Source organism: Phoxinus phoxinus (assembly GCF_949152265.1).
Source record: "Phoxinus phoxinus genome assembly, chromosome: 8".
Lineage (NCBI taxonomy): Eukaryota > Metazoa > Chordata > Actinopteri > Cypriniformes > Leuciscidae > Phoxinus > Phoxinus phoxinus.
This window is the reverse complement of record NC_136883.1, coordinates 3,186,990-3,214,704: the sequence shown is the minus strand read 5'-3', so window position 1 is coordinate 3,214,704 and position 27,715 is coordinate 3,186,990. Positions and strand designations below refer to the sequence as shown.

At 39.7% G+C, this 27,715-nt stretch overlaps 1 protein-coding gene across 1 annotated transcript in view; it reads right to left on the bottom strand.

Annotated features, from left to right (window-relative positions):
- Positions 1-27,715, bottom strand: part of ets1 (v-ets avian erythroblastosis virus E26 oncogene homolog 1) — a 46,615-nt gene that overhangs the window by 6,428 nt on the left and 12,472 nt on the right. The window contains exons 4-9 of the mRNA XM_079621220.1: positions 5,464-5,583; positions 5,251-5,280; positions 4,067-4,267; positions 2,812-2,889; positions 1,668-1,913; positions 4-91 (exon numbers count right to left, since the gene is read on the bottom strand). Of these exons, the coding sequence (XP_079477346.1) occupies positions 4-91; positions 1,668-1,913; positions 2,812-2,889; positions 4,067-4,267; positions 5,251-5,280; positions 5,464-5,583 (763 nt within the window). The remainder of the gene's footprint in view (positions 1-3; positions 92-1,667; positions 1,914-2,811; positions 2,890-4,066; positions 4,268-5,250; positions 5,281-5,463; positions 5,584-27,715) is intronic.

Sequence of the window (27,715 nt, the reverse complement as noted above, 5' to 3'; positions counted from 1 at the left end):
AACGACGACTGACTACTCCAGGACTGCGTCAGCCTATCACAGCTCTCGAAGCTGTCGATGCTCTCGAACGAATCTTGACCTCCCAGCTTACCTGAGATGGAGATTTCAGTGTCATTAAACATTCTTCACAGGCATTTTCCAATCCACATACTCAAACAGACCTGAGGCATGTTGTGTGGAAAAGAGGAGCATGTGCATGCTTCAAAATATCTTCACAGAACAGTCACTTATGACTAACTTTTCTTTTAAAAGCACATGGGCCGCATTTATAAAAGATGGACACAGAATTATCCTACATGTGAATATTAATTATTTTAAGTGACGTAAAATCTGAAAATGATTTCACAATTTTTTTTTTTTTTTTTTGTCAAATCAACTCAGGTAATTAATGTGGTTCAGATAACATAATATTTTGATTTTCTGTTGATTAGGGTAACCCTAACCCTAACCCTAAATCAATCTCCTTCATTGTATGAACTAAAACAAAATTATTTCAATGAATTGAGGCAACCAGGTAACTTACTTTAAGCTAAACCAACAATATTTTTTACACTGTGCTCATTGGCTGAAAGATGGCATTCCTGAACTTTCGGATCAAATTAATGAGGACTCTGGTCTTATATTTCTAACCAAAGAGAGGGTGCAAAGTTTTTCGCGAGTACACCAGCCAGGGAAGTTCACAAGCGGTCTAGACCCAACCACGTGGAGAAATCTAGAAGTGCTCCGCATTACACTGTGTTTCTCTTTTACAATATCCATGTGGAAATATTTGGGTTTTCTCTAATTGGAAGAAAATCAAAACAAATTGCTTCTCTATTTTGGGCCAAACTGGAGATAAAAGAGCAGTCTCGAGTGAATGTCAATTACAGAATGAAAGATAATACAGAGCTGGGCCTGATCCTGAAATCTTCAATTGAAGAAATTGAAGCCACATGCGAGTTTGGTGGCACCACAAATTCTTTCCCACGCAGGAAAAAAAACACAAAGCTGGGATTTACTGCACATAAAGCCTGCGGGCGAAAGCCTAAATCTCTGCGTTGTTCAATAATATACAAATCTCAATGTCCAACCCAAATCTGGATCATTTGTTCAGCTGCGTGACGGTTAGGCAGGCTGTTTATTCGACGAGTGGGAGTGAAACCAAACGTACGTGAGGTTACTTCATGAGAAACCGGAACGCTCTTTTCACGCTTTACACCTCTCGCTCCTTACGAGAACCTAAGGTTCACAAAAACACCTCCTACCCCAGTACCGTAACCTCACAAGGACGCGCTGACACAAAAGACGGCTACCAGCGCTCTGTGGCTTCAAACATCTCTCACTTTGAAGCAAACATCTTTGTTTTTCTCTCCTTTTCCCCCACCGCAGGCAGTCGAGTGCATCTCGAGATGGTGTATGATAGGACCACAAATAAACCCAACGGTCTACTTCATTCCCTGGCAATCGGCGCATAACTGCAGTAATGCGAGATGAGAGACTTTGTTTTCACTGCGAGGGTGATGGGATCCATGTAAGCCCCGACGCGAGATTGCAAACATGCATCTAAGACGAGAGGAATTCGCTTTTGTCTCCCAGAACGTTTATTATAACGACGCCTCAAAACTTTATCTTGCATGAACTCACAGTTTCAAAAGCATCGGAACACATGACCTTTGGCCCATACTCACCTCTGCTAATGCGGCCCACACACATGTTGTCGGGTGACACAACTTCCTGTTTGACTGAAAAATAGTCTCCCTGCTGTGGATTGAGAGGTGTGTCTCGCAGAATTACGTTTGGATAGTCGCTCTCGTATTTGAGTGACAGCAGGTCTTCCGAGCTAATCGGGTGGAGGGTCTGGTAAGACTCGGTTATGAAGCTCGGCTCGGAGTATTCGGAAGGAGGCACGCACTGAGGATGCTCAATGCCATAGTCTGGAGGAAAGGAAGACCAAGAGAACAATTAAAAAGAAGTTCATAGTGACCAAAGGCTGTCTGCACCAGGGTTATGATGCTTCAGAAATGAAATGAACATTAACTGAAATGAAGAAAAAAAAGGTGCATGTTTGATTTGAGCTGCAGCGGAGGTGAAGATTTTCAGTGAATAATGATTTAAATTAGCATATAGCATTCTTGTTAGCAAACAGTATTAAAAAAAAATTGCATTGATAAATATTAGATATTTAATTGTTTATACTCATTGCATAATGTTTTACATGTAACTTTACATGTAACTTTACATGTTACTCTTACACAGTAACTTTTTTAATTGAAATATGCAAATATAAAAATACTGGCAAATCATAGCAAGTGCTGATACTAATATTAGTGAATTTTAAAATATCATAATATTGTTGTGATGCCTAAATTCACTTTAGGCATTGAAAACCACTGATTTTAGTTGTTAGTTTTATTTTTAATTTATTTAGACAAAATAATTAATATCGACCATTTTGTCCATAAAGATGAAATTAAATATTGGTTTTAATATTGCTGATCTTCACACAAAAGAACGCAAGTCATTTGAACCACTGTCATGCTGCTTTTATATTATTATATTGCTTGACCGTAACATCTCTTTCCGTATGGAAAAGTCTATGTGAATTTATTTTTGAGTGTACTTGACATCATACATGTTTGAATGGCATAAGGCTGGGTTAATAATGGCAGAAATTTCATTTATGGATGAACTCTTCCTCTAAGGAAGGCATTAAGGAAGGTTTAACCTCCTTCACACACAGATCATTAGATCATGTCCCGTTATAGTCATGGCAGAAGCGGTGGACGTGAACGCGGGTACGGTGATGACGCACACTGAATGGCAGATACTCACTGAAAAAGTAGTCTGAGGGGTAGCGGGATTCCTGGAAACTGGAGGTCAGACCATTGACAGGGAAATGCTTCGGGTCTTCTGTGTGAAGAAAACAACACACACCACTGAAACCATGCACACTTTCGAAGCCCAAGCTGTTGAATAACAGATTCGACTCTGCGAGGCAATGCGACAGAAACTACTTTGATCTGAATGTCAGTGTGGCGTTTACTTTACAGGTTTTTCTAAATGTGACACATCTCATGCTTCCAGCATTTTATGACAAATCACAGCTTAGATTAGAACATCTACAATGTATACGTTTTGCTGAAGATGATTTACTGCACTGCTTAGCTTACTCTTTTGTAATCGACACTTTATAAATAACAGTACAACTCAAAATTCTGCATTCTGAGTTTTGGAGAGACTCTATACGTCAGTCAGATTACATATTAATGTGTCAAGTCTCTAAGTTAACCATAAACATCCTACAGTCATATTAATGAATGGTGGTAAAACAAATATAAGATATATGAATTAAATACACACACATGTATATATATATATATATATATATATATATATAAAATGTTGTATGTATGTATATATATATACATATATATACATATATATACATATATATATATATATATATATATATATATATATATATATATATATACACACAATTATATATATAATTTTATAACATACACATTTAAAATGTTATAATATTTTATAATATACAAAATAATATAACATCATAATTATACATTTAATATTAATATGATATTACTGTCTGAATCTAACATTCAGATTTCTTTAATTAATATAATAATTTATTTAAGACAGAGATATAATCATTAACTAAAACCATACAAAATGCATTATTTGAAGCAAAATAATTAATTTAAATTAAAAAAAATAAGAAATATATATGTTATGTCCGCTAGTAGCTCATTTAAAGTTGAAGTGCTAAAGAAAATTAAATATATATAATATATAATATTATATATTATATAAATAATAATATAAATAATATAAATATAATATATAATATATAATATATAAAAATATAATATTATATTTAATATATATATATAATATATATATTAAATATAATATATATATATTAAACATAAAAAAAAAAAAGACTAAAACTTTAAAATGAAAAACAGAAAATGTTATTATTTTTAAAAAATGAACAAACCCTATAATAGTGTTTCATTGATAGTGCAAGCACAGGTCGAAGCCTGGTGTGTGTGAGGATGTCTACCTTTCTGCAGCATCTCTAAGTGTTCCCAGAGGATATCACCCACGAAGTCAGGAGCCAGATCCAGGAACCGCTCTTTTCCCAGCGCACAGAGATTGGCCCCGTCCATGCTGAACTTGTGGAAGTCCACATTCTTCAGACTGAACTCATTTACCGTCCAGGTCAACCATTCTCTCACGTGGGCGTTTGTCCACTCGCGGGGATCTAGAGTAGTCAAGGTGAAAAGACATCTCAGAGTTACATGCAGATTTCATCATATTATATACTTCTTGTTCATAATCATCTACAGAAAGCGTTTGCTAAGTGAGTTTGATATGCCTCAGAAGAACTATAAACAGTCTAATATTGTGTAATGCTGATGCATACAATATTAGGTAACACTTTACAATATGGTTTGTTAGTTAACATTAGTTAACTACATTAGTTAACATTACATTTACAACATTTATTAATCTTTGTGAATGTTAATATCAACATTTACTAATACTTTATTAAAAAAATTATTAACATGGACTATGAACTAATTTGAATTAACAATGAACAGCTGCATTAACAAATGTATTGCTCATGGTTAGTTCATGTAAGTTAATATATTAACTGATGTTAACTAACGAACCTTATTGTAAAGTGTTACCCAATATGTTAGTCGCAGGTCCGGTGGCTCATGGGAAATTATCAGCTGACTTCGCTATAAATTTGATGGCATGATGGGAGGAACTGAAACTCCTGTAATTATAGCTTGCACACCAACTCTATCTCTATCTCTGTCCGCCTCGTTCTCTCTCTTTCTCGACTGTGCACAGCTATTTCCAGACCCGACTCAGACTTCAGCCACCCTACACAGCCAGCGAAGCCATCCTGCGGCCAGCCATAGTTCGGGAAGCATAACTCATAACCTCTGTTGCTTGGTGCAATGTGTCTATCTAGCAAGATCTCTTTTTAGGCAATCTGACTGTGCCGTTTCCAAAACAGCCTAATGCTGGACCAGACACGGGGAATATATGTTACTTTCAATCGACTTTTCTCTACATATTTCATTTATTTCCTCCTATTAATCTGACAAATACAAGTAGGAAAATGTGTCTAATGTCATTAGCATAGTCAGTAAGTTCTCAAATGAGTTTTTTTTGTGTCTTTTAAAGGGAAAGTTCACTTAAAACATTAAACTTCTGTCATTATTTACTCACCCTGATGTTTTTCCAAACCCGTATAATCTCCTTTTGTGTTCCATGGAAGAAAGAAAGTTATACACGTTGGGAACAGGGTGAGTAAATAATGACAGTACTTTCATTTTTTTAAGTGAACTTTCCCTTTAAGAGAGAGAGCAACAGAAATAAGATAAGAAAAATGAATATAAGATTTACTCTAAACAGTTAGAGAGATTTTTTAGAGATTAGGACCTTTAGGGATGGAGAGCCGCTGTTGCTCCCTGGTGAAGCCACTGAATGTGGCCAGAAGAGCCTGGGACATCATCTCTTTACTTCCTGGAGTCAGTAAAGGAACATCCGCACACTCCAGATCTGTTGGACCGAACACAGACAAATCGGATCATCACCCGTCACACACACTCTCAAATCAGATGAACTATACTACATTTCACAAACAAATAAATATAAATAATTAAAAAATAAGCAAATTAAACAAATAAACGTATACAAAATAAAATAAAACAAAATAAATAAAAACAATAATATATATAAAATATAAAACAAATGTTATATATATAATAAAAAATAAAATAAAACAAATAAAAACAATAACATATATAAAATATAAATTATTTTTATTATATATATATTTATATTATATATATATATATATATATATATATATATATATAATAAAAATAAAAAAATAAATAAAAATAAAAAAATAAAATAAATTAATAAAAAATACAAATAATAATAAAAAATAAAAATTAAATAAAATACCAGTATCTCATATGTAAACATCTGCAGCCTGAGCTTCGATTCCACAAAATCCCTATCCGGAGGTAATATAAGTCAGTGTACTGCAAGAGCTACATAAGAAAACCAGCAGCCTCAGCATCACACAATTGACTGCAGTGGTCCTCCATGTCTGCTGGCCATATGCACACCATCCACCTCCAGCCTGACCTCAGACTGCTTCCCAGAGCCAATGCTGGTCTGCTAACACACAGAGTGTGCCACAGGTCAGATTCGACATCCATGATCACCTTCCCACAATCCCTTCTGCACAGCAAGCTGTCCCATCTCCATGTCCAGCCATTGACAGAGGGGCCTGTGTTGGCAGGGGTCAATAGTTAGGGGTCGGAGGTCGTGGCAGAGGGTGATGATGTCACAGCAGGCTGCAGGGTGTCGAACAGACACCGCAGTGTTGGAAAGCTCGTCCTCTCTGCTCGTGGGCACCCAGCAGGACACAGAGAGGTCTTTGATGAGTTAAACAGTACCCGATGACTTCCACTGATCCAATTAGGACTGCCGGGGTGGCAGTTCGAGAGAAAGAAAGGGTCTAGAAAACCCCCTGAGGGTCTAAAGAATGCCATAGAGCCGAGCAAAGGACCGCTATGCGCTCAAAGACATGCTGGATGTACGGTGAGGGGTGATTGTTCTCTTACTGGTGGCCGTCAGAAAACGTCAGACTGTGACTCAGGCACGGTGTATTTGTCTGGGAGCTAAATGCACAGTCCAGACTGTGGTAAGCGAACACTGTGTTTTTTTTTTTCGCTGTCTGCGACTGCTTTTCTACTGACACCCAGATGTTCTGGCATCTCCGCGCGGTTTTTAAACTGCCAGCCCTGGGCGCCGTATGGGTTTGCACTCGCTGTTGTCGATCCACATCACGACATAACCCAGCCAAGAATGCACAACAGCTGTCCCTGCTAACCTCATTCCCTCTCCTTCTCGCGATCTGCTACCCTGGTTGACTCGGGGAACAGGGAAGGATTTGCAGTGATATATCATGCAGAGTGTCTAAATGGAGAAAAACAATGTAGTGCTCTTGTGTGATTGGATTAGAGCGAGATGCTGCAGTCTCCATTTACAGTGTTTAATTGTGCATTAGAGCCAGCTGGACGTCAGAGGCTTCATTCACGACTAGAAGAGCCCCATTTTCACATCATACAAGACACAAGGCCAGAACTGCCAAAAAAGACCCTGGTAAAGGAAACATGTTTTACTTGGACAAAATGACACAGCAGCTTAACGAATTACAGGTTAACTGACAAACGCAAAGTGCCTTGTGAACAATAAAAAAGTGATTTAAAATGGTTATATCTTTAGATGACAAAAAGTGACAGCTCTTGCAAGCTGTGTATTCAAATATAGAGCGTTTGAGCATGCTATGAAAATCAAATCAAGAGATTATTTTTCTGTTAATGTATGAATCATTTGAATTACGCTTGCTTTAAAAAAAATAAAAAAAAGTATTCACTTGGCAAAAACCATGCATCTGCAAGGCCACCTGAAACCAAAGGATAGTGAGCTGTTTTCAAAGAAAAACTTTAATCTCCATGCTCTTCATCAACAGATCTCATCTGCATGCACTGAGAGAACTGGAAGATGTATTCTGCAAACTCAAATTATCATTGACCAATCACGCTGAGGCAACAATCAAACATGCTCCGTCCACTTTTATATACTATTGGAAGTCAATATACTAATCATCCCGTTCTCATAGTTCCTGCCAATACATGATTCACTGATTAAATATAAAATTAACTGATAAAATAAATGAATCACACATTCATTTTAATCCCCGTGTCTTCTTTGTTGAAGTCAAATATTTAGTTAAATGTTCATCACATTGCTTTTGGATTTGTTTTTAGTTCATTTAGTTTGATTTGTTATCCATTTCAAGACTTACATTCATATAAAGATATTGTTCACTTAAATACTTGAAATGTAGTAAACATGATTTACTTTTTGGCAACTTTCTTGACTACTTTAAATGGTGATAATCTTCAATTCAACTTTCCACACGGTATCACATGACACTTTATTGGAGGAACCAACCCTATCTTTCAACGAAGCAAATGAATACCTCAGCAGGTGAAGTTCAACGAATGAAATGATGATTATATCAATTTCCATAGAAAGTAACTAAACATCACTATTAGCTATAAATATGAATCCACGGTGAGTCTGTCTACTGAACCACATTAGGCCTGAAAACCTTCTTAACTTACAGTAAAAGCACAGGTGTGTATTGGGTGGTGGGGTTGAGAACAAATCCGCCTGTCTCAGCTGTGCATTAGTAGGGGGCTGTGAAATTGTGATTATGGTCACGAGGCCCTGGTGGTCTCTAGGAGTTGGGTGGGGTGGGGTCGGATGATTCACTTATCTGTAATGTGAGAGCATCCAAGACAACATGAATGGAGTCCCCAAAGAGATGACATCACTGTTGGCATGACCACAGAGTCCCCGCCCATCAAGTCCATTCAGTGTTTTCCATGGTACATTCAGTGGTTTAATGATTTGCACACATCTAGCCAGGGCTGATATTCAGCCTAACAGATCACACATTGTTTATAGTGTTAATGGTTCGTCCTAAAATTAGACACACTTCAAAGAATGTTTCTGCATTTATGTCTGTGTCCGGGGTCTGCCTTAAGTGCGTGAGAGACAGCGAGTGGGTGTTTCATAAAAGCCAAATAGCTCATTTGAGTCCTTCAATAGTATGGACAGTGTTAAAGCTTCTGAATCTTTTTTTTGTGCTTTGTGTCTGTGTGTCAAATTAGCATATCTCACCACATATTTCTTTCTTTCTGTTTCAATTCAGAGATGCATATGCCATCAAAGTGCATTCTGAAAATAAGGTTGTTCGAGGGTGTAGAACAAAAAAATGTTTCAACCCGCAATAAGTCAGGTTCTGGCCTTTGACAAATGTGTGTCTCAGCAGGGTGTCAGGGTGGGCCATAAAACACCTTCAGTTCTTTATCTCTCGCATTATCTTTCACAGAGTGTTAGACAGCAAGACTGTTAAACCTGGCCGGCATGAAGGAGGACCATTCACACAGCAGGTCTGTGCTGAACAAGGCACGGTCTAGGGTGGGGGATCCAGTGAGAGAAGTGCTTGTTCTGCCCACTGTTTAGATTTCCATCTGAAAGCATGCAGACCGGGCCGGGCCGAGACAGGAATAGCAGCGGCCCACGATCGAGCTCCCAAAGGCCATGCAGAGCCCGTCCACCCTGTCGAGGTCATGAGTCGGGGGCTTTCCCGCCCTGGAACACTGTGGTTATTCTTAGGGACCCAGCCAGTGGGTGCCCCGGGTTCACTAGATGGTCTAACCCACTCACACACACACACATAAATACACAACACCACCATCAGTGGGTCACACAGTGAGCATTCAAATCACAATGACCGACAGGAACCACTTTAAAATGGGCATTATTCAACAAGTTATTGCTTTAAACAATTAATTGTTAAGTCTGGTAGGGTTGAAATGGTACCACTACTGGTACCTATAGATCTGCTGCTGACAAGCCATAACCGTTTGCACTACCACAATCTAGCTCTTATCAACCTCTTTTCCATCTGCAATCATGCTTTTGAACTGTCCGCAACTGGCATGCGATGCATTACAGAGATACGTATAGCAATGCTACTATGCATACTGCAGAGTAAAGCGGAGGCAGTTTGCAGCATGCAAATTAAAAGCGCATAACTGCATTGCGGGAGTGAACACCTCAAAAAGACCATGAGAGCACATGGATCAGTGAATCAAACTGTTTAGACTTCTGAACAAACAAATGATGATCTTGACAAACAGTTTACTTTCAGCGACATTCTTCCTAGAAACCTCTAATAACCTCCTCTACGTTTACCTGAAATTGCAGCACTTCATGAGGGAAAAAAAAAAAAAAGTTTCCAGCACTGGATATAAATATGACCAAAAGCATTTCTGATCAAAGTGAATTCATATACGAGTAGTCAGTCATGCCTGAGCTAAGTTTATGAGCAAGCAGCTTTCAGTACCAGGGAAATGAAGGAAGGAAAGCTCTGCATGCAATTAGCAAGCCAATGGCTAATGTTGTCTGCTATTGTGGATCCAGCCAATGGCCAACAGATGCATTCTCTGTAAATGAATTCCCCAAAGACCGCATTGTTTTTATGTATCACACCACACATTCCTGCCTGGTTTTACAATCGCTAATGTGGATGGGATTTTTCTGTAAGCTTGTTCTGTATTTGTGACCTAAAAACCAATGTGCCTTTGAGTTCAGTTCTAAATGGACCAATTACACAATTAACTGTACGTAGAGTAAAGTACCACAGCTGCAACAATGAAAAGAGTTCACAAGCCCAAAATAGATGAATGGAAGGCTGGAAAAGAAGATGTAATGTTCTAAAATACACAGCAAACTGCAGAACAGAACGGTGTGCTAAAGCATCATCAAAGCAACTAAAGTGATGCATCTTTTCAGTAAAATTCTCTATGGTGACAAATGTCAACATCAAATGTGTCAGAAAGCAGAAGCAGTGAAAAGCAGAGTGGCATGATAAATTAAGTCTCAGCAGTTTTTAACTATGTAAGAAATATTTAAATGCCTTGAACAGGTTCCATTTGCACACTCTCAGAAGTAAAAAAAAAAAAAGTCAGACTAACCCTGCTTTATGAGAAAGGGGCGAGTTGTCGAATTCCACCATGTTCGTCTTGTGTAAGTGAACAAAGTCAAAAACTAGCCCTCATTATGACTGCCTCTTGGAACCGGTCCAGACACCTACACAGAACGCCTTTAACTGCCTCATCCCTAAATCACCCGAGCAGAGCCTCTCTGTCAGAAATATGTAGATAGCAGGGAGAAGGTTGAACGAGAAAGTGTCCCAGCTGTGGCGGCTCTTGTGACTGCCAAGGATCATGTGCCTTCTATTCAGCTGTACATCAAGTAGCACTCACAAACTGAGAGAGACTGTAAACCTAGCTACAGCCAAACACCTGGACCTCTGAGAACAGCTCAAGATCCCATATGTAACCAGACTGGTAGCCAGAAGCGTTCCGTCAATATGCCTCTAAGGTAGGAAATGTGTTCAAAGAGGTGGGACAAAAGTAGGAAAATTACAAAACCAGCTCTGACTACTGAGCCCTAAAACAGGTGACTTGGATACACCGATGGGAGAGCTGAATCTGGAAACAGGTCTTCCTCTGCCTCCCTAAACTGTGAGACACGTAGCTAGAACCAGTCGGGATGCCGCTCTGATCTCAAAACCAGACCCAACGCCACACTGTCCGTTGTACTCGGTAGACATCTGCAAAACAGCCCCATCAAAAAAACAAGAGTGGCATGGAAAGACAGGCACCGGTCCGGCTGGCTTACTCACCTCAAGGGCCTCCCACCACCCAGGAGGTGGTCTGGAGCCCACCAGAGAGCGTCAGAAGGACTGGGAAGGGCTAATGTCTTATGGGAGGAGGGGTGGGTGCTGGAGTCAGCTCGGCAGGGGCTGTGACTCAGTAATTAGCCTGTAGCACGCGGCGGGGATGAGAAGACAGCACTAGGCAGACGCCACATCAGGGGCCAGGGAGACGAGGCAAGAGCCCATGTGGCCCACAGACGGTAGAGAGACAAATTCAAGGGAAAAAAAGAGAGACATGGAACATAGGGGAGAAAATGGGTGCCGTAAAATGTTGGAAAAAATACACTGTGGTTGTTATTTCTTCCCTGCTCTGGGACATGCTGTGTCTTTTGCTTTTGTTTTGGTCTTTTGAAGTTCAGAGAAGCAGGGCCAGAGATAACTGTTGGGAAGACTTCAAACTGAAACACAGTGAAGTGGGTCAGGACGGCTTTCGCAATGCTACGGTGAAAACGGCTCTGACGTATCGTTCAGTCATTCTGACGCATGTAACGATTCAGAAAGAGTTTGTTTGTGCTGTTACTTTGTGGCAATAACTTGAACGAATAAAGGCTAGGACCTGCCTTCACCCTTTGATGAATACACTTTAAAGGGAACAATAAAAATGTGTGTTCACCAGAAAGAATTTCTGACAGGGGAGTCATTAAACCAGTGGACATTCTGTGAAGGGGTAGTCATTCACGAACAGTAGGCAAGACTTTCTGATCTAATAGTGTTTCATCTTTGCCTCAAGGCTTGAGTCTGATGAATCAATTCTGAGTTTTAAATATTAACCCAGTCACCTCTTAAACCTTTTGCATGCCCAACACCTCACGTTAGTAAATTCTTTCTGAAGTGACTCGTACACTCGTACACAAACTATAAAAATTGTGTTCAGGCTGAGTCATTTGTTTGGCCCACATCCAGAGACCCACATCAGACTAACCTTGATTGCCTAGGTCTGTATTTGCACAGCTGTCAGGTAAGCAAGGCATGCTTAGGCCTGGCAAAAGTGTGAATAGGCTGACATTACAGAAACAGATCTCTTATGTAACTTGGGAATCTAAGTCATATTCAAACACAATCTCAGAAGGTTGCAAATATGACTACCTGCTTGAATTATCATCTCTCCACACACCTAATAATGCAAGGCTGGTGCTTTTGTACTAGTGCCCAGTGTGTTGGTATCTAAAGCAAGGGTGTGTGAGCGGGGCCTAGCAGGGGTTTGGGATGAGAGAGTGCAGTGTCTTAATCAGATAAAAGTGGGCAATAGGCAGCCCACCCAATCCTCAGACATTCCTGTCACTCACTGAACCTTGAGACGGACATGGGGCAAGAGTGAGAAAGAGAAGACGAAATATCCTCATCAAGGGTTATTTCTCTAGGACGAAATGAGTGGGAGGTGACCCCTGGCTTTCTCTCATGTTGTTGCTGACTCATTTCACTGTGCTAAGTAGTCTTTGGGCAAAGATGAAAGGATTGACCCCATTATCGAGCATTTTGACTACGCCCCTTTCAAAGCCTTGTTCGAAGACTTCTGGAACAGCAAAACTGGCTGGGTTGGAACAGCATAGCAGATGTTACATGGGTTTATATTTGACCATAAGACCGTTCTAACATCTGTGCTGCACCACAACACATGATTCGTACTTGTGAATGACTTGAGCTCGCATGGTCAATTTCTCAGGTAAACACTTTTGCTTCCAGACTCGCTGTGGGTACTTGGAGATTGTTTTGTGCTAACTCCATATTCAGTCTTATTTTAGCAATTCAATTAATGAATGTAAGTGTGTTTATCGAGGCTGTCCTGCTCTTGTGTAGGTCCTATTGTCTCTTCATGCACTACATGTCTCCGGGGTAAATCAGATAATCTTGGCTGAACTATAAACAACTTTTGTGTGACTCTTGATTGAATTCAACCATTCATCACTTTTGTATAAACAGAGTCAAAAAGCAAATGGGGGCGGGGGAAGGCGGGCTTGTTTTTGTACTAGCCGTTGTCTTCAAGACACAGCTTGCTTGTCTTGATTTAAGACTCAATACAAACCGGGATCAGGTGCTTAATGTCTACGGCCTCTCCGCATTAATGATGCCTGCCCGTTAGAAACTATCATCTGTGCCAGTCTGCCAGAGCTTTACACTCATACAGGCACTTTGTGCAGAACATGGGACCCACAAGGTGCACAGATACATTCTTCCAGAAGACTAAAGTAGCAGACTAGCAGTAAACATGTCTTACGTGGATTTTACGGTCTTTGCCAGTAAGCTGCGTTCACCCTGGCCTGAACACTCACGGTTGACTGAACTCGGGGGAGCTTGTCTTGAGAAATTGTTTTGCAAGATAGCACGATATTTTGGCAAACCCCGCTGCAAGTATCAGCACTTTTTTTTTTAACAGCACACAACTGTTTTTCCATGCGAGGGGAAAGCTTGTGCTTGTGTGTTGGTGAGTGTTTGCACATGTTCATGTGCCAGTGCATTTGTAAATGTAAACTCTGCGACTTTGTGTGAAAAGAGAGCCGCCCTGTGTGCATGCAAGATATGCAAGTGTGGTAATGATTCATACCACATCTTGCACATCGCACTAAAGTCATTATGTTTTAGCTTTCGTTCTGACATGCAAAGGTGAATGCCTTTTTTTCCATGATGTATTAACAGCTGGTGGTGTGTGAGTCTGTGTGAGAGTTAGGGAGTCAGAAGTATGTGTGTATAGCCATCAGCTGTGGTCGAAGCCAGTCAGCATTTTATCATAGGGAAACTAGCGGCCACTGAACTTACCCTGCCCTTCCGGGCCAAGGAAGAGGGTCATATTCTTAAAGAGTACAAGTACATCGGGCCAAGGCATGTGCTAACACTAATATCCCACTTGCATACTCGTCGCTTTATTCCAGTCCTCAGGAGTACAGAGGGGGAGTGTGAGACTGCTGACTACTTAACCAGCATGGCATCTTCCCTCCCTCTCTCCATCCCTCCCTCCCTCCCTTCGCCCTGGTCAGGCATGCGGCCCCTCCTGAGGCAGGCTGGGTCAGCAGCGGTGGGGGTTAATGGATGTGGTATGAATGGACAGTGAAGCAGCATCATGACAAACTTCATTCAGTTGACACTGACCACTCTTTAGCCAAGAGGGAATTTCCCTGCCATGACAAGCATGCATGAGATTGCACAAGCATACTCGCATCAAAACACAAAGAAAGAAAGAAAGAAAGAAAGAAAGAAAGAAAGAAAGAAAGAAAGAAAGAAAGAAAGAAAGAAAGAAAGAAAGAAAGAAAGAAAGAAAGAAAGAAATAAAGAAAGAAAGAAACTTTAATCTCTAAGTAACATAGATTGCTCATAATATCTGCATAAAAAGAAAAGAAAGCCCAGGGCTCAGCCAATGACCACATAATGAACTTACACTAAATGCACAAGCACATTAGATGATGCAATGTTCTGAAAGCCAGCTCGACATAAAAATAATGGCTCTTGTAGTTAAAATTCAAGCCTGCTGGACATGCATGAAATGAAACACAACTATGTGAAACGGTAAAGTGTGTCATGTCATGAGAGGCCATGTGTGGCAGTCAACATCAGTCTGGTGTCAGACTCTTCATGTACAGTATTTGCTAAATGAATATGTTGCTCTCATTCTTGCAACGTAGCAATAAAATAGTCCAGTTTTTAACATAATCAATATAGCTGCTCAAATGACAATAAAAAGACTAAAATATGTCTGAATATCCTAATACAACACCACAGTTTTTATTTCCTGCTGATAACATGTGTGGCATGTACAGAGTTGTCAACTATAAAAGTGAAGATTGACTGATTAAAAGTGAAGATTAAAAGTGAAGTTCAAATAAGAGCATGTTTACATGACTGGTGTAGGTCACATGACCAGAGCTGTTAATTGCAATCAGAAAGATCCATAAAATGAGGCATCATGTGTAAAGCATGCTATAATACACATATTATTTTAATATATGATTAATACAACATTTAAAAAGTGTAAACATAATCTATAATCGCTGCCTTATGATCGGGTCACATTTGTGGCCAGTGGGGGGAAAAAACACCATTCTGAATAAATAACTAATTGATTCACATTATAACATTTAAAAGAAAATGAAAAAACATGAAAAACATGAAAAATATAATAAAGTAAAAAAAATCAATACCTTTTGCCACAAATGCCTGACAGTACAACATTATGTAGTCTATATATGCAACTTTTTAATGGGTCTAATTGAGCATTTTTTCCCCACCGGTTATAAATGTGATCACATATAAAACATATTGTACTGACTTGGTTGAAATTAGGCTATCCAATGAGTAAACTACATGTGCTCACTTATCTGGGTAGGAATCTGGGATAAATTGATTAATAGTACTACTATATTACATAATAAAGACTATTTGCATAGCACTAAATCAATGACTGGCACATCTGGAGCGCCACACGCAGGCTGCTATAGCCTACCTGTCTATCACTCGCTGATCAAACACATTTTACGTTGCAACGAGTTTCGGAAATGTTCTGTTTGTCATCAAATCTCTATCTCGATTCCAATGCATTTTTTTACAAAGGCAAGACATCATGCACAAAAGTTATTCATAACTGACAGGACAAGTGACGAAGACGCGTTTTGCAATGCAAAATCAAAACGATATGAGAAAGCGTAGGCTACTTACCGTCTACTTTTTCAGATTTTATTATAGTTAACGGCTTAATATCGACAGCTGCCGTCATGGTCACGCATTCAGTGTAGAAAGTCTGTTTGTATGTTTTTAGTCCCAAACGTCTCCTCCAAAGTCCGTCTATGTGCCGGGAGTCTGTTAGAAATAACACAGGTTTTCCCTTGTCAAGATCCGACCTCTGAAGTATTGAAGTGTCTCTCTTCCTCCCTCTCTCTTTCTCCGCTCTATCTCAATCAGTCTTTCATTCCCTCCCTCTCTCTCCTCTGTTAGTTACCCCGGTCAGGGCGGTTCTGTGTGCGGCACGGAAGAGGCTGATCCCCGCGTAAAGGGGGAGGCGTTACTCGCTGATTCAATTCAATTCAATTACACTTCACTCTGCTGTCTCCCTGGACGCGACGCACGGGACGCACGCGACGCCACGGCACGGAAGCGTTGAAGCTGCTCGTCATCTCAAAACATTTACCAACCAGACTAATCAGCTGTGAGCTCAATATGTAGCCTATACATTTGCAGCGGAGATACAATAAAATTGACTTTGTATATTTGTAATAATTAACTTTTATTAATACAATATTTGTAAATAGGCCTACTATTTTGAATCAGTGCGCAGTATTTAGGTATCCTCTATCGGAAGGATTTCCGCTTTATGAATATGAAAAAATATATATTTTGAATATGCTATAGGGCTATGTATATTTTTATAATAATAAAAACAATCACACAAAAATGCACACAGTCATGCTAAATGAAAAAAAAAAAAGAATACATTTGGTAAGTAAAAACAATTATAAAGATGGTCATAAAGTATGAATTCCTGCTTTTCGGTCTCTGCACTGTCTCTTTTTCTAGCTCTGCATCTTAAGAGCAAGGTGAATATTTACCAGTCATTACAATCTGCACACATCTTGTTTTCTATTGGCTGTGCACAAGACTCGGCACTCAGCTTCTACATGGTTTTCCACGATTGTGAGTCATGCGTAAATAGGACATAGTAAATAGGCATAACTGTAAATACTGCACAGTTATGCCACCACTGTGCATGAAGAAAAAAATCTGTGAAAAACACCCTTTTCATATTCAAATGTGGGTTTTGCATCCCCACCCTTTCAATTTGCTCTAAAGTGAAGCTCCACCAATGAGACGGCGCGTTGCGTTTGTGTGTACAGTCATCAGGAATCACGAAGCTGTGATTACATCTGACCTGGAAACGAGTTTGCTCATTTCTTGGGCACAATGGCCACTTAAATAGTAATGGGAACTTCCCATTTGTTAATTTCACTTACTGTTACACACAGAGAAGCTGATATTGACAAAGAGAGCAGTTTCACAAACAAACGGAGATCACATATTGTCCATCATCTGTGTGAATAGTCTTGAGCAATTTCTTCATCTTAATGAAAACAGTTGCCTAACTCCACTGATGCAATCTACTGCCGAAAGTGCCATATCACCAAAATCGTTCACAAACGTCCGTGTACTTGCATGTGCTGTTCTTTAAAAGCCAAGACAAGCTGACCTCCAAATGATGAATGCGACACACCTCACTCTCTCAAGGAAAAGCTGCCAAGGACAAGAAAACTATTCAGTCTATTTAAAAACACTGATAAACAGTGTATTCCGCTGGCTCGTGTTTTAGTATCTCATTTGTCATTGTGAATGGCTGATGCTATGCTCAGCTGAACTCTCACCGGAGCGCTGGAATCATACAAGGAACTAAAGAGGATAAAAAGATATGTCTCCCGTCTGGCTAATAGTCTGCAAATGATCTGAAAGTAACGAGTGCTCTCATAACTTCGACCCAGCCCTCATAAACACCTCAGCGTATTTCCTGCCCACCTTGACTAGATCAGTAAAACTCCAAGCCAGGATTTTACAGAGGATCCTCTCGCCACACCAACAGTGAGAGATTTGAGTCATTGACAACTTTTGGAGCCCTACATTTCTAATAAAAACCTTGAAAATATATATATATATATTTAATTTTTTTGGGCCAGCTGACCAATCAGACAATATATACTGTAGTGTATATTAATTGGTCAGCTGGTCCAGTCTGCTCTGATTGATTAGCTGGTTCAGTCTGCTCTGATTGGTTAGCTGGTCCAGTCTGCTCTAATTGATCAGCTGGTCCAGTCTGCTCTGATTGGTCAGCTGGTCCAGTCTGCTCTAATTGGTTAGCTGGTCCAGTCTGCTCTAATTGGTCAGCTGGTCCAGTCTGCTCTGATTGGTCAGCTGGTCCAGTCTGCTCTGATTGGTCAGCTGGTCCAGTCTGCTCTGATTGGTCAGCTGGTCCAGTCTGCTCTGATTGGTTAGCTGGTCCAGTCTGCTCTGATTGGTTAGCTGGTCCAGTCTGCTCTAATTGGTCAGCTGGTCCAGTCTGCTCTGATTGGTTAGCTGGCCCAGTCTGCTCTAATTGGTCAGCTGGTCCAGTCTGCTCTAATTGGTTAACCGGTCCAGTCTGCTCTGATTGGTCAGCTGGCCCAGTCTGTTGTGATTGGTCAGAAGTGTAATTCCCCTTACCATAGCCGGTGCGGTTCAGCTCCCAATGCTTCATGAGCAGCTGTGAACTATTATATTTGCGGTGTATAACTATGGCATTGATTTTGGAAGTTCATTCCATATTTTGCTGCCCTTGCAGTGATAAAACAGCGTCTCCTCAAAGCGAAATCTACCTAACTGTTCTTTGTGGGCGGGTCAAAGCAGCTAGTAGGCAAATGTACAACATGGTGACGTATAAGTCATGTAAATAATGTCAGGACTACAAACGAGACATTTCAGGCAAAGGTTTTCTGTTGGAGAAATTAACTCTCTTTGCCATGGACTTTGTGTAACTTTACTAATCGTTTACACAAACACCTGTCCTACAAAATAAAACTGCCGCACTCTAAAACAGTGCTCAAACCTCAATGAGTGTATATCCGGTTGGATTTGACTCACGTTGTGAACAGCTGAAATTCAATTGAATAAATCAAATCACCCTACTTATGGATTTGAGGAAAGATTGACTCGTGTCTAAAAGGAGGTGAATGGAGGTGGAGGGATGAGGGCCTGTGACTGCTTTAACTTAATTAGTTGCCATGGTAACAGATTGCCTTAGCAATTTTCATGTGCTGATCCGCTCGTTTCCTAAGTGGAGCCCAACGGTTTTGACAACTGTGGGAACGGCTGCCTAGAACACTTAGCCACGTCATCGCCGATTGTTGCGTTTCCGTAAAACTAATTCTGACCTACCGTATTTTCCACAAAGAGCTTCAGCGATGGAAACCTGATGTAAGAAATGTGACCAGCTCAGGTCTCTGTATTCAGAATAACCCTATTAGCCAGGTCAATATTAGGCTGCGAGTACGCCGGTGCACATCTGCAAGTGCTGCTGAGAGGCCGGGGAGCCAGCGTTATTGATTAGGTATGGATTTTGAAACAGGGATTCTACAGAGTGTCCATTAAGCTGTCTGGATAGTGTTTCATCCGACAGATATGAGCGATTATGGAAATGGCTGAGCCTTTATGGGGCTTCTGTGGTCGCAAGAACCCGTCAATGAGAGCTGGAAGGGGGAAGGGATCTTAATGGAAGGAGGGATCTCTCACGTCTCCCCCTTCTGTCACTCACTCATTCACTCGTCCGCTCGACCCCCTCTCACTACCCGCTTTGTTTTAAGTCTTAATGAGCTCCTTGCATGTAGTTTTAAAAGGATAGACCAGGCTCCCTTGCGCCCAGAGGCGGCCATTAAGACTAATGGGGTTGCTGACTAATATCAGAGCCAGAGGTTGCTGAGTGGCCCTTTTCTTCTTATACTCCCGGCCTGCAGTCTGTCACTGCTATTTTGATACCAGTTTAATCATCTCTGTTGAATCAAGTCTGATTGGATGCCTTGGCTGTTTTTGAATCCATTAAAGGAATGGTTCGACCAAAAATTAAAATGATCTGATAATTGACTCTCCCTCAAGCCATCCTAGGTGTATATGACTTTCTTCTTTCAGCCGAATACAATCAGAGTTATGTTAAATAATATCCTCACTCTTCCCTGCTTTTCAATGGCATTGAATAGTGTCCAAAAAAGTGCATCCATCCACTATAAAGTAATCCATACGTCTCCAGGGGGTTAATAAAGGCCTTCTGAAGCGCAGTGATGCGTTTTTCTAAGAAATACATGTTCATAACTTTAAATATTAGAAGTCTAAAGCTGAAATTTTCAAGACAAATGTCGGAGGATTTCAATGTAAAAGAAGAGGAGCTACATCATACGTCGGGTCAGAGGTCATCCTTCTGCTGGAACTCGATTTTCTGTTGAACGTGCGCACGGCTGTTGCCGGAAGCCAGTAATTATGGATTATAAAGTTTTAAATATGGATATATTGGTAATTCTTTATTTTGATGGTCCCTTTTGAACATTCTGTTGACTTTAAGTAACTTTGCAACTTCATGTAAACTATCAGTCATTAGATTATTAGTAGACTGTCTGGTTCATATCTGCTAACACTTTATTTTGATGCTCCTCAGCAGACATTCAGCTGACTATAAGTCACTACATGTCAAATTATTCTAACCCGAACCCTACCAATCTACTAATACTCTAATGGGATTTAGTTGACATGTAGGTGCAACGTTACTTATAGTCAATGAAATGTGTTAATATAACTCAGATTATGTTTGGCTGAAAGAAGAAAGTCATATGGCTTGAGAGAGAGTAAATGATGAGATAATTATCATTATTCTTTTAATCTCAAATGTTTTTGAAGGAAGCCTTGGTGAACATAAATCATAATTATCCCAAATCTTCTGACCAGTAGTGTATTCGATCCATGAAGGTTTCAATTGTAGTGTCCATTTGCCAATTGCTTCATTCAGCGGTCAGATATAATGTTCACTATCATGGATTAATTTTCCCATGTTTCTTCTTGTTGGCCACTGAATTATATGATGGAGAATCTTGTAAATCAAAAATCATTGTTTACCAACCGGTCCTGACCAGAATAAGTTATCGGCTAACAACTGGTTCTAAACCGTAGGGTAACAGGATTATGTACATTGAAGAAAAAAAAGGTAAATTAACTGGTTTGAGTAAAACATTTTTAAAATAAAATCATGGATTCAACCTAAATACATTAATTTAGCAGCAAAAATAATTATTTGTATGGATTAAATTAGGTCAGAATGGCTCTTTAACACAGCTTCTCACTCTTTACAACGTGGGTAGCCAAAGCTTCTGGAATTATAAGACATTTCTGCATGAACACGGGGGAGTTTTGGTTTTGATTCATAAAATTGAAATTCATTCATTCTCCAACTTGGATCGCAAGAGACATCTTAAGTTGTTGACTCCCCAAAACAAGCAGTCTCCAGGATACAGCGAAGGAAAAACTCCTTCTGGCCCGTCACACTTACTGGAAGCATGTGCTTTGCCTCACAACTCTTCATAGTTGTATGGGAATTTACCCTGAGGAGAGAGTCAGGCTGTGTTAAGGACTTCATTAAGCTTCAATCATGAAGCTTCACCCTCTCTGGTGGAAGACACAGCTCGTCTGATCTCCACTGTGCTGTTGTCATGGTTTCCACAGTTATGAGGCATCAGATCAGGCCGGGTGAGAGTTGAGCGGCGCAACATCAGAATAATGCCTACGATCAACAAACAAGCCATGGATGCTAACAGGAAGAGTTTATGCATGACATGAAATTGAATTTATTCTAGGAATAATTTGCATCTGTCATAGCATTATGGTCTTTTTTTCTGAAAATACAAATGGTAAAAATCTTGTTTTTGAAAAATGTTGTACCTTAAAAACTGAGAGGCACTGGCTTAATTATATTTGGAGCTTGTTGGACACAAACCAAAACATTCAGCAATCAAGCGAATGGCACTAGTGTAAAAACAGTTCACATTTTGTAATTTGTTTATGGCAAAGAACCAATTGTTCTAATTCTATACCACACTGTACAAACAAAACAAAAAATATATTTAAGTAATTGAAGTGTGTTTGTTTGAAGTTTTCTACCTCAAAATGTCACGTTTTATTCAATGTTTCTTGCCAATTCTTTGTGAAATTTTCAAGAAATTTTGAAGAGTTTCTACACAAATTTTTAATATGAATTACAGTTTTTTTTACAGTCGCTAGGACACATTCAATACTTCGGTCACTTTTTCTTCACTCTTCAGCACAACAGAAGTGTATGTGGGCTAAACTGTGGATCATTTATCATTGCTTTGGCACAAAATGCATTCAATGACGACATCTTTCAAATTACATGAATTATTTTCTCACTTCGACACAACAACCGCCACAACTCTGTGTGTCTACAGGCCAATCTGGACACGCTTACACACTGATCTCTGAACTGTTAGACTTAAGTTCAAAACAATTACATTATACAAAACTGTATACGACAGCATTTTGCCACATTTCTACAGTAATATTGTAATGAAATATATTTTGAATCTAAAAATGAAACCAACCACAGCTGACTCCTGTCCCTGTATTGGTGGATGGTTTGTAGACAAATGTGCGTACTTTGGAATTACTAAAGAAGACATAAAATATATAAAGTATTGAAACATCTTGCATCATGTCTGATTCATTCCAGTAACATATATTGCAGTGAATTGTAAAAAAGTAAAGAGGTAGAAGAAAGAAAGCATTTATAGAGGAACACATTGCATAATGCTCCTGTTGTTAGTGTTTTTTAGGTCATTGTTTTGTGGGTGATAAAGTGTGTTTGTTGGCTGTCAACCTTTGCTAGTGTTGTGGAAGAGTGTGTTGATCTGAGACATGTACGAAGTGATTTAGTTTTAGTGCATTTTGAATGTGAAATGAACCGCTGTGCCGAGCTGAACGCTGGTTGGGAGAACTGTGTGAAGAGTTTTGAAAAAGTGACCTAAGTATTGAGAAATGTGTCCTAGCAACTGTTAAAAACTGTAAAAGTAAACACTAAATTCTGATAAATAAATAACAAAAATAAATCCATAGTCCATAAACATAAATCATTTTAGCTTAAATTAATGTTTAGTTTTAAAAATGTATATTTATTTGCTAAATAGCTGACACGGTTCGCCACATGGTATTTACTGTAATGCTGCAATATAAAATAAAGCAACATTAGGGACTTTCTCACAGAGATACTGATCATTAAACAATGTAGCATTCACACTTCTATACACACACACACACACACACACACACACACTACACAAAAGACAAGTGTGTCTGCTACATTTTTTTTTGTGTGTGTGTGTGTGTGTGTGTGTGTGTGTGTGTGTGTGTGTGTGTGTGTGTGTGTGTGTGTGTGTGTGTGTGTGTGTGTGTGTGTGTGTGTGTGTGTGTGTGTGTGTGTGTGTGTGTGTGTGTGTGTGTGTGTGTGTGTGTGTGTGTGTGTGTGTGTGTGTGTGTGTGTGTGTTTAGTTAATGAGGACCCTGGAAAGCAGATGGGGGTTTCACCGATGGGGAACTGGTTGAACAAAGGCTAAGCTCTTTCTTATCAATTAGCTCTGCTAAAAAGTACATCTCTCTCCTCCATTAGCTCCACCACGTGTCCGCCATTCACCCCATTGTGTGGCAAATTAAATTACATCCCTCCATCTCGCCCCGTCTCCTCCTCCCCTCTCTAGACGTCTCTGCCCCCCAGTCTTTCACACACACACACACACACACACACACACACACACACACACACACACACACACACACACACACACACACACACACTGACAGCAGGCCGCAGTGCTGCTGCTCCTCAGTCCATTGATCTGAGAGGTCAGAGGTCGGCTGTCTTATTGAATCCATCATATACTGCAGGAATGCAATGATACACAGGCCGTGTGCCTTTAAAACACTGTATTCATTAAATCACACTTGTGTTGTTCCACATCTGTGTGACTTTCTCTCACTTGTGAAACATAAGATCTACACAGTATGAACTGTTTTATCCCAATGAAAGCAGATTTAACTCAATTATTTCGCTCAATTAAAATTGCCTTTAAAGCATCAATGACACACACACGTTTCGACATCACTAGCACCTGCCCAACAATACAACCACAAAATGAGATTTTATTTGTTCCTCATTCAAGTAATGTGGTACTTTTATGGTGCTTTTTACATTTTAAAGACTTAAATAAATATCCATCATCGACTTTCTCTGTATAGAAGATACACGCTAAAACATTATGATTTACATTGCGATCCTTTATGTTCCACAGATAACACAACTCGAAGGCGAGTCTATGACGAAATGTTCATTTTTGTGTGAACTGTCCCTTTAATTATGCAAATTCAGAATGTTCTTCTTGTGTAACTGTTGCCTATACGTTTGATTTTGTAACATCATGTTACATGGATCGGCTTTGCGAAAATCATAATGAAGAAATAAAATGATTTGGAGAGGAACTGTTCTCTGTTGGTTTCGACACTTGACCTTTCTAAGTGGAGCTGTAGTCCTAAACTCTCGCTCATGCGCACTTATAAACTCTCTCTCTCTCTCTCTCTCTCTCTCTCTCTCTCTCTCTCTCTCTCTCTCTCTCTCTCTCTCTCTCTCTCTCTCTCTCTCTCTCTCTCTCTCTCTCTCTCTCTCTCTCTCTCTCTCTCTCTCTCTCTCTCTCTCTCTCTCTCTCTCTCTCTCGTTCTGTCTTGTTTTGTTTTACAGTTGGGGGAAGTGTGTGTAGGACTGATTAGCATCACGGTTTCCTCCTTTCCCATAACCCCCAGACCCCCGCCAGTCGTCTGTTTATTTTAACCCAGAAAAAATGGGCCTTGGCCCACGAGGACGTGCCCCTCATCAGAGACAGCACTCTCCTCCGAACACACACATCTATATACAGAGATACTGGCTTAGCGCACGCACACACACACACACACACACACACACACACACACACACACACACACACACACACACACACACACACACACACACACACACACACACACACACACACACACACACACACACACACAGACAGACACACGCACACACACACACACAATGAAAGGTGCTTCCACACAACATCATCAATGCGTGTAGACACACAAGCACACACACACACACACACACACACACACACACACACGCACACACTTCTCAATATCAGTTCTGCAGTGTCTCCTAAATTCAAATGTCCAGTTGTCAAATCATATACAATGTAAGCCAGAGTTGCCAGAGCTGCACAACACAGCTGACACACACACACACACACACATACACACACAGGCGTCAGAGGCCTTTTCAGTGTAATTTGACCAACAAAGTCTGAATTAGAGTTGTAAAACAAATTCAGTTTGAAGCTATCAGGAGTGAAATTGATTTTAATTTTGCAAGCTAACTGTTCATTGTACTAGCTTATAGCATACTCTAAATGAATTAGTAAAATACAATTTTAATGAAAATATACTTTTTCTTTGTTTCTTTCCAAATATGAAAAAAAAAAAATTTCATGAAACACATTTACGGTCTTATGTTGAGCTCTGCTTAGGACTTCAGTACATCTTTATATGTCATTTCATAATTATGTCTATTGTCTTTGATGTATGGCTAAAGCGTTTCTGCTGAATGTACTGACAAGCATTAATGGGAAAATGATGGGGCATTTTTTCAATCACATATTTTCATAGATATAGTTGAATTTACTGCAACTTTAAATGTGACATCAAATTAGGGTTCGGGTTAGAATAAGTTGGCAAAGTGACTTATAGTCAGTTGAATGTGTGTTGAGGAGCATCAAAATAAAGTGTTAGCAGATATTAAACAAAAGTCTAATAATACGTTAATGACGTCTAGTTGACATGTAGTTGCAAAATTACTTATAGTCAGAAGAATGTCTAAAGTGGACTATTGAAATAAAGTGTTATTGCATAATGGTTGCATATCTTATCTTTGGAAGCACACTGTGTGTTCTCTGACAAGCATCATTCACATCTGGTCTGTACAGAGCAAGTCTACTCTATTTGTTACACGTTAGCTTGCTAAATAGAAGTCTACTAAAGCACCAAATATTACAGAAAACAATTCCTTCTTGATGGACTCGAGGTGCAACAGAAAACTGACAGAAGTTGTCTCACTCCACACACACAAGTCCCATATGTGTAGTGCACAACAGCCGTTTACAGCTCGCGTCTGGTTTAACTGCCGGCACCTGCGCTGAAGCTACAGATTCAGGACAAGTACATCAACACTGAAGCACTGCACACATGTGTCTATGTGTTACACGGCACACCTGGAAACCAGAGGCCGGACTGCAGTTTCAATAATCATGCAATCACCTTCATACGCAACAATATGGCACTGATGCATTAAACATAAGTCGGTGCATGTGATTGGATCGTACAAAAAAATTATAGAGGAAAAAATGACTTGCGGAAAGCCAAATCATGTAGTCGAAGGAATTTTAGTCAGTTTTCTTATTGGAAATTACATCATTTGGTCACATATTGCTGGATATTTGCTGTCATGAAAATTATGGAAAAACAGACATAACTATGGAATGAAAAAAACAACAACAACAGCCTGTCAGCTTTGATGTAACGCTTAACATCATAACGGCAGGCCCCGATTTAGCTATAACCGTGCATGACCACAGCGTGGAGGAAGAGGAGCCATTCGTTCTCTATGGGAGAGGAGAGACGTGAGAGCATCAACAAATTGCAAAATGCTTAGCAATTCAAGCAAATGATGGGTGAGAAGCAATGGGAAGCAAATCACTGATGCTGCTGGAGTTTAATCTAGTTTTCAAATGCGGTTTAGTGTGGCAAGGCAGTGGCTGGGCCAATACAAAGGGTATTAAAATAACAAACTGATGTGATGTTCCTTGTGAAAAAGTAGTATACCTACTTATAATGTAAATAATATACTTTAAAATTGTTTATTTAAAGGGATAGTTCACCCCTAACAATGCAAATTCTGTCATCTTTTACTCAACCTCATGTTGTTACAAACTTATAATCGCGTCTTGGATTAAACCGTTCGACGAAATATGGATTTCTTACACGATTTATTTAGCAACTCATCAAAAACATGTTGTAAATAATCGTTTTTGATAGGGGTGTAACAATATATCGTGTCACAACATATCGCAATAAAAATCGATTTGTATCGAATTGTTCACCCAAAATGAAAATGTATGTGTGAGATAAAATGAAAGTTTACATAGTTTTAGTGTCAGTACTGCATTAAACTACCATACACTGTACAGGTGAAACTCGAAAAATTTGAATACCGTGCAAAAGTTAATTTATTTCAGTAATTCAACTTAAAAGGTGAAATATATTATATAGACTCATTACATGAAAAGTGAGATATTTCCGGTTCTGCGAAAAGAGGAGCGTGTTCCGGCGCAAACGTTCCCTGGTGATATTTTGCAGTTTCAGAAAACAACTCCTCCACTGACCAGGAGAAACCGAGTCTAAAATCAGCGGCGCGTTATTCAGATGCTATTTTAAGTGTGCATGCTTGGCCGTAATGTAGCGTGAGCACAACACACACACACTTTGCTTCTCTAAGCTACACAGACGCAGCAGTTTATATTTTTGCAAACCATACATAATTACAAGGAAAAATATTACCACACGAGGGAAATCATTGTGGTGTCCATGAAGATGTGGAAAAATAGGCATAAATCTAGTTTACACATTTACCCAGATTATTCAGGCTAATTGTAGTAATGACGGATCAAACCTGTGTGATCA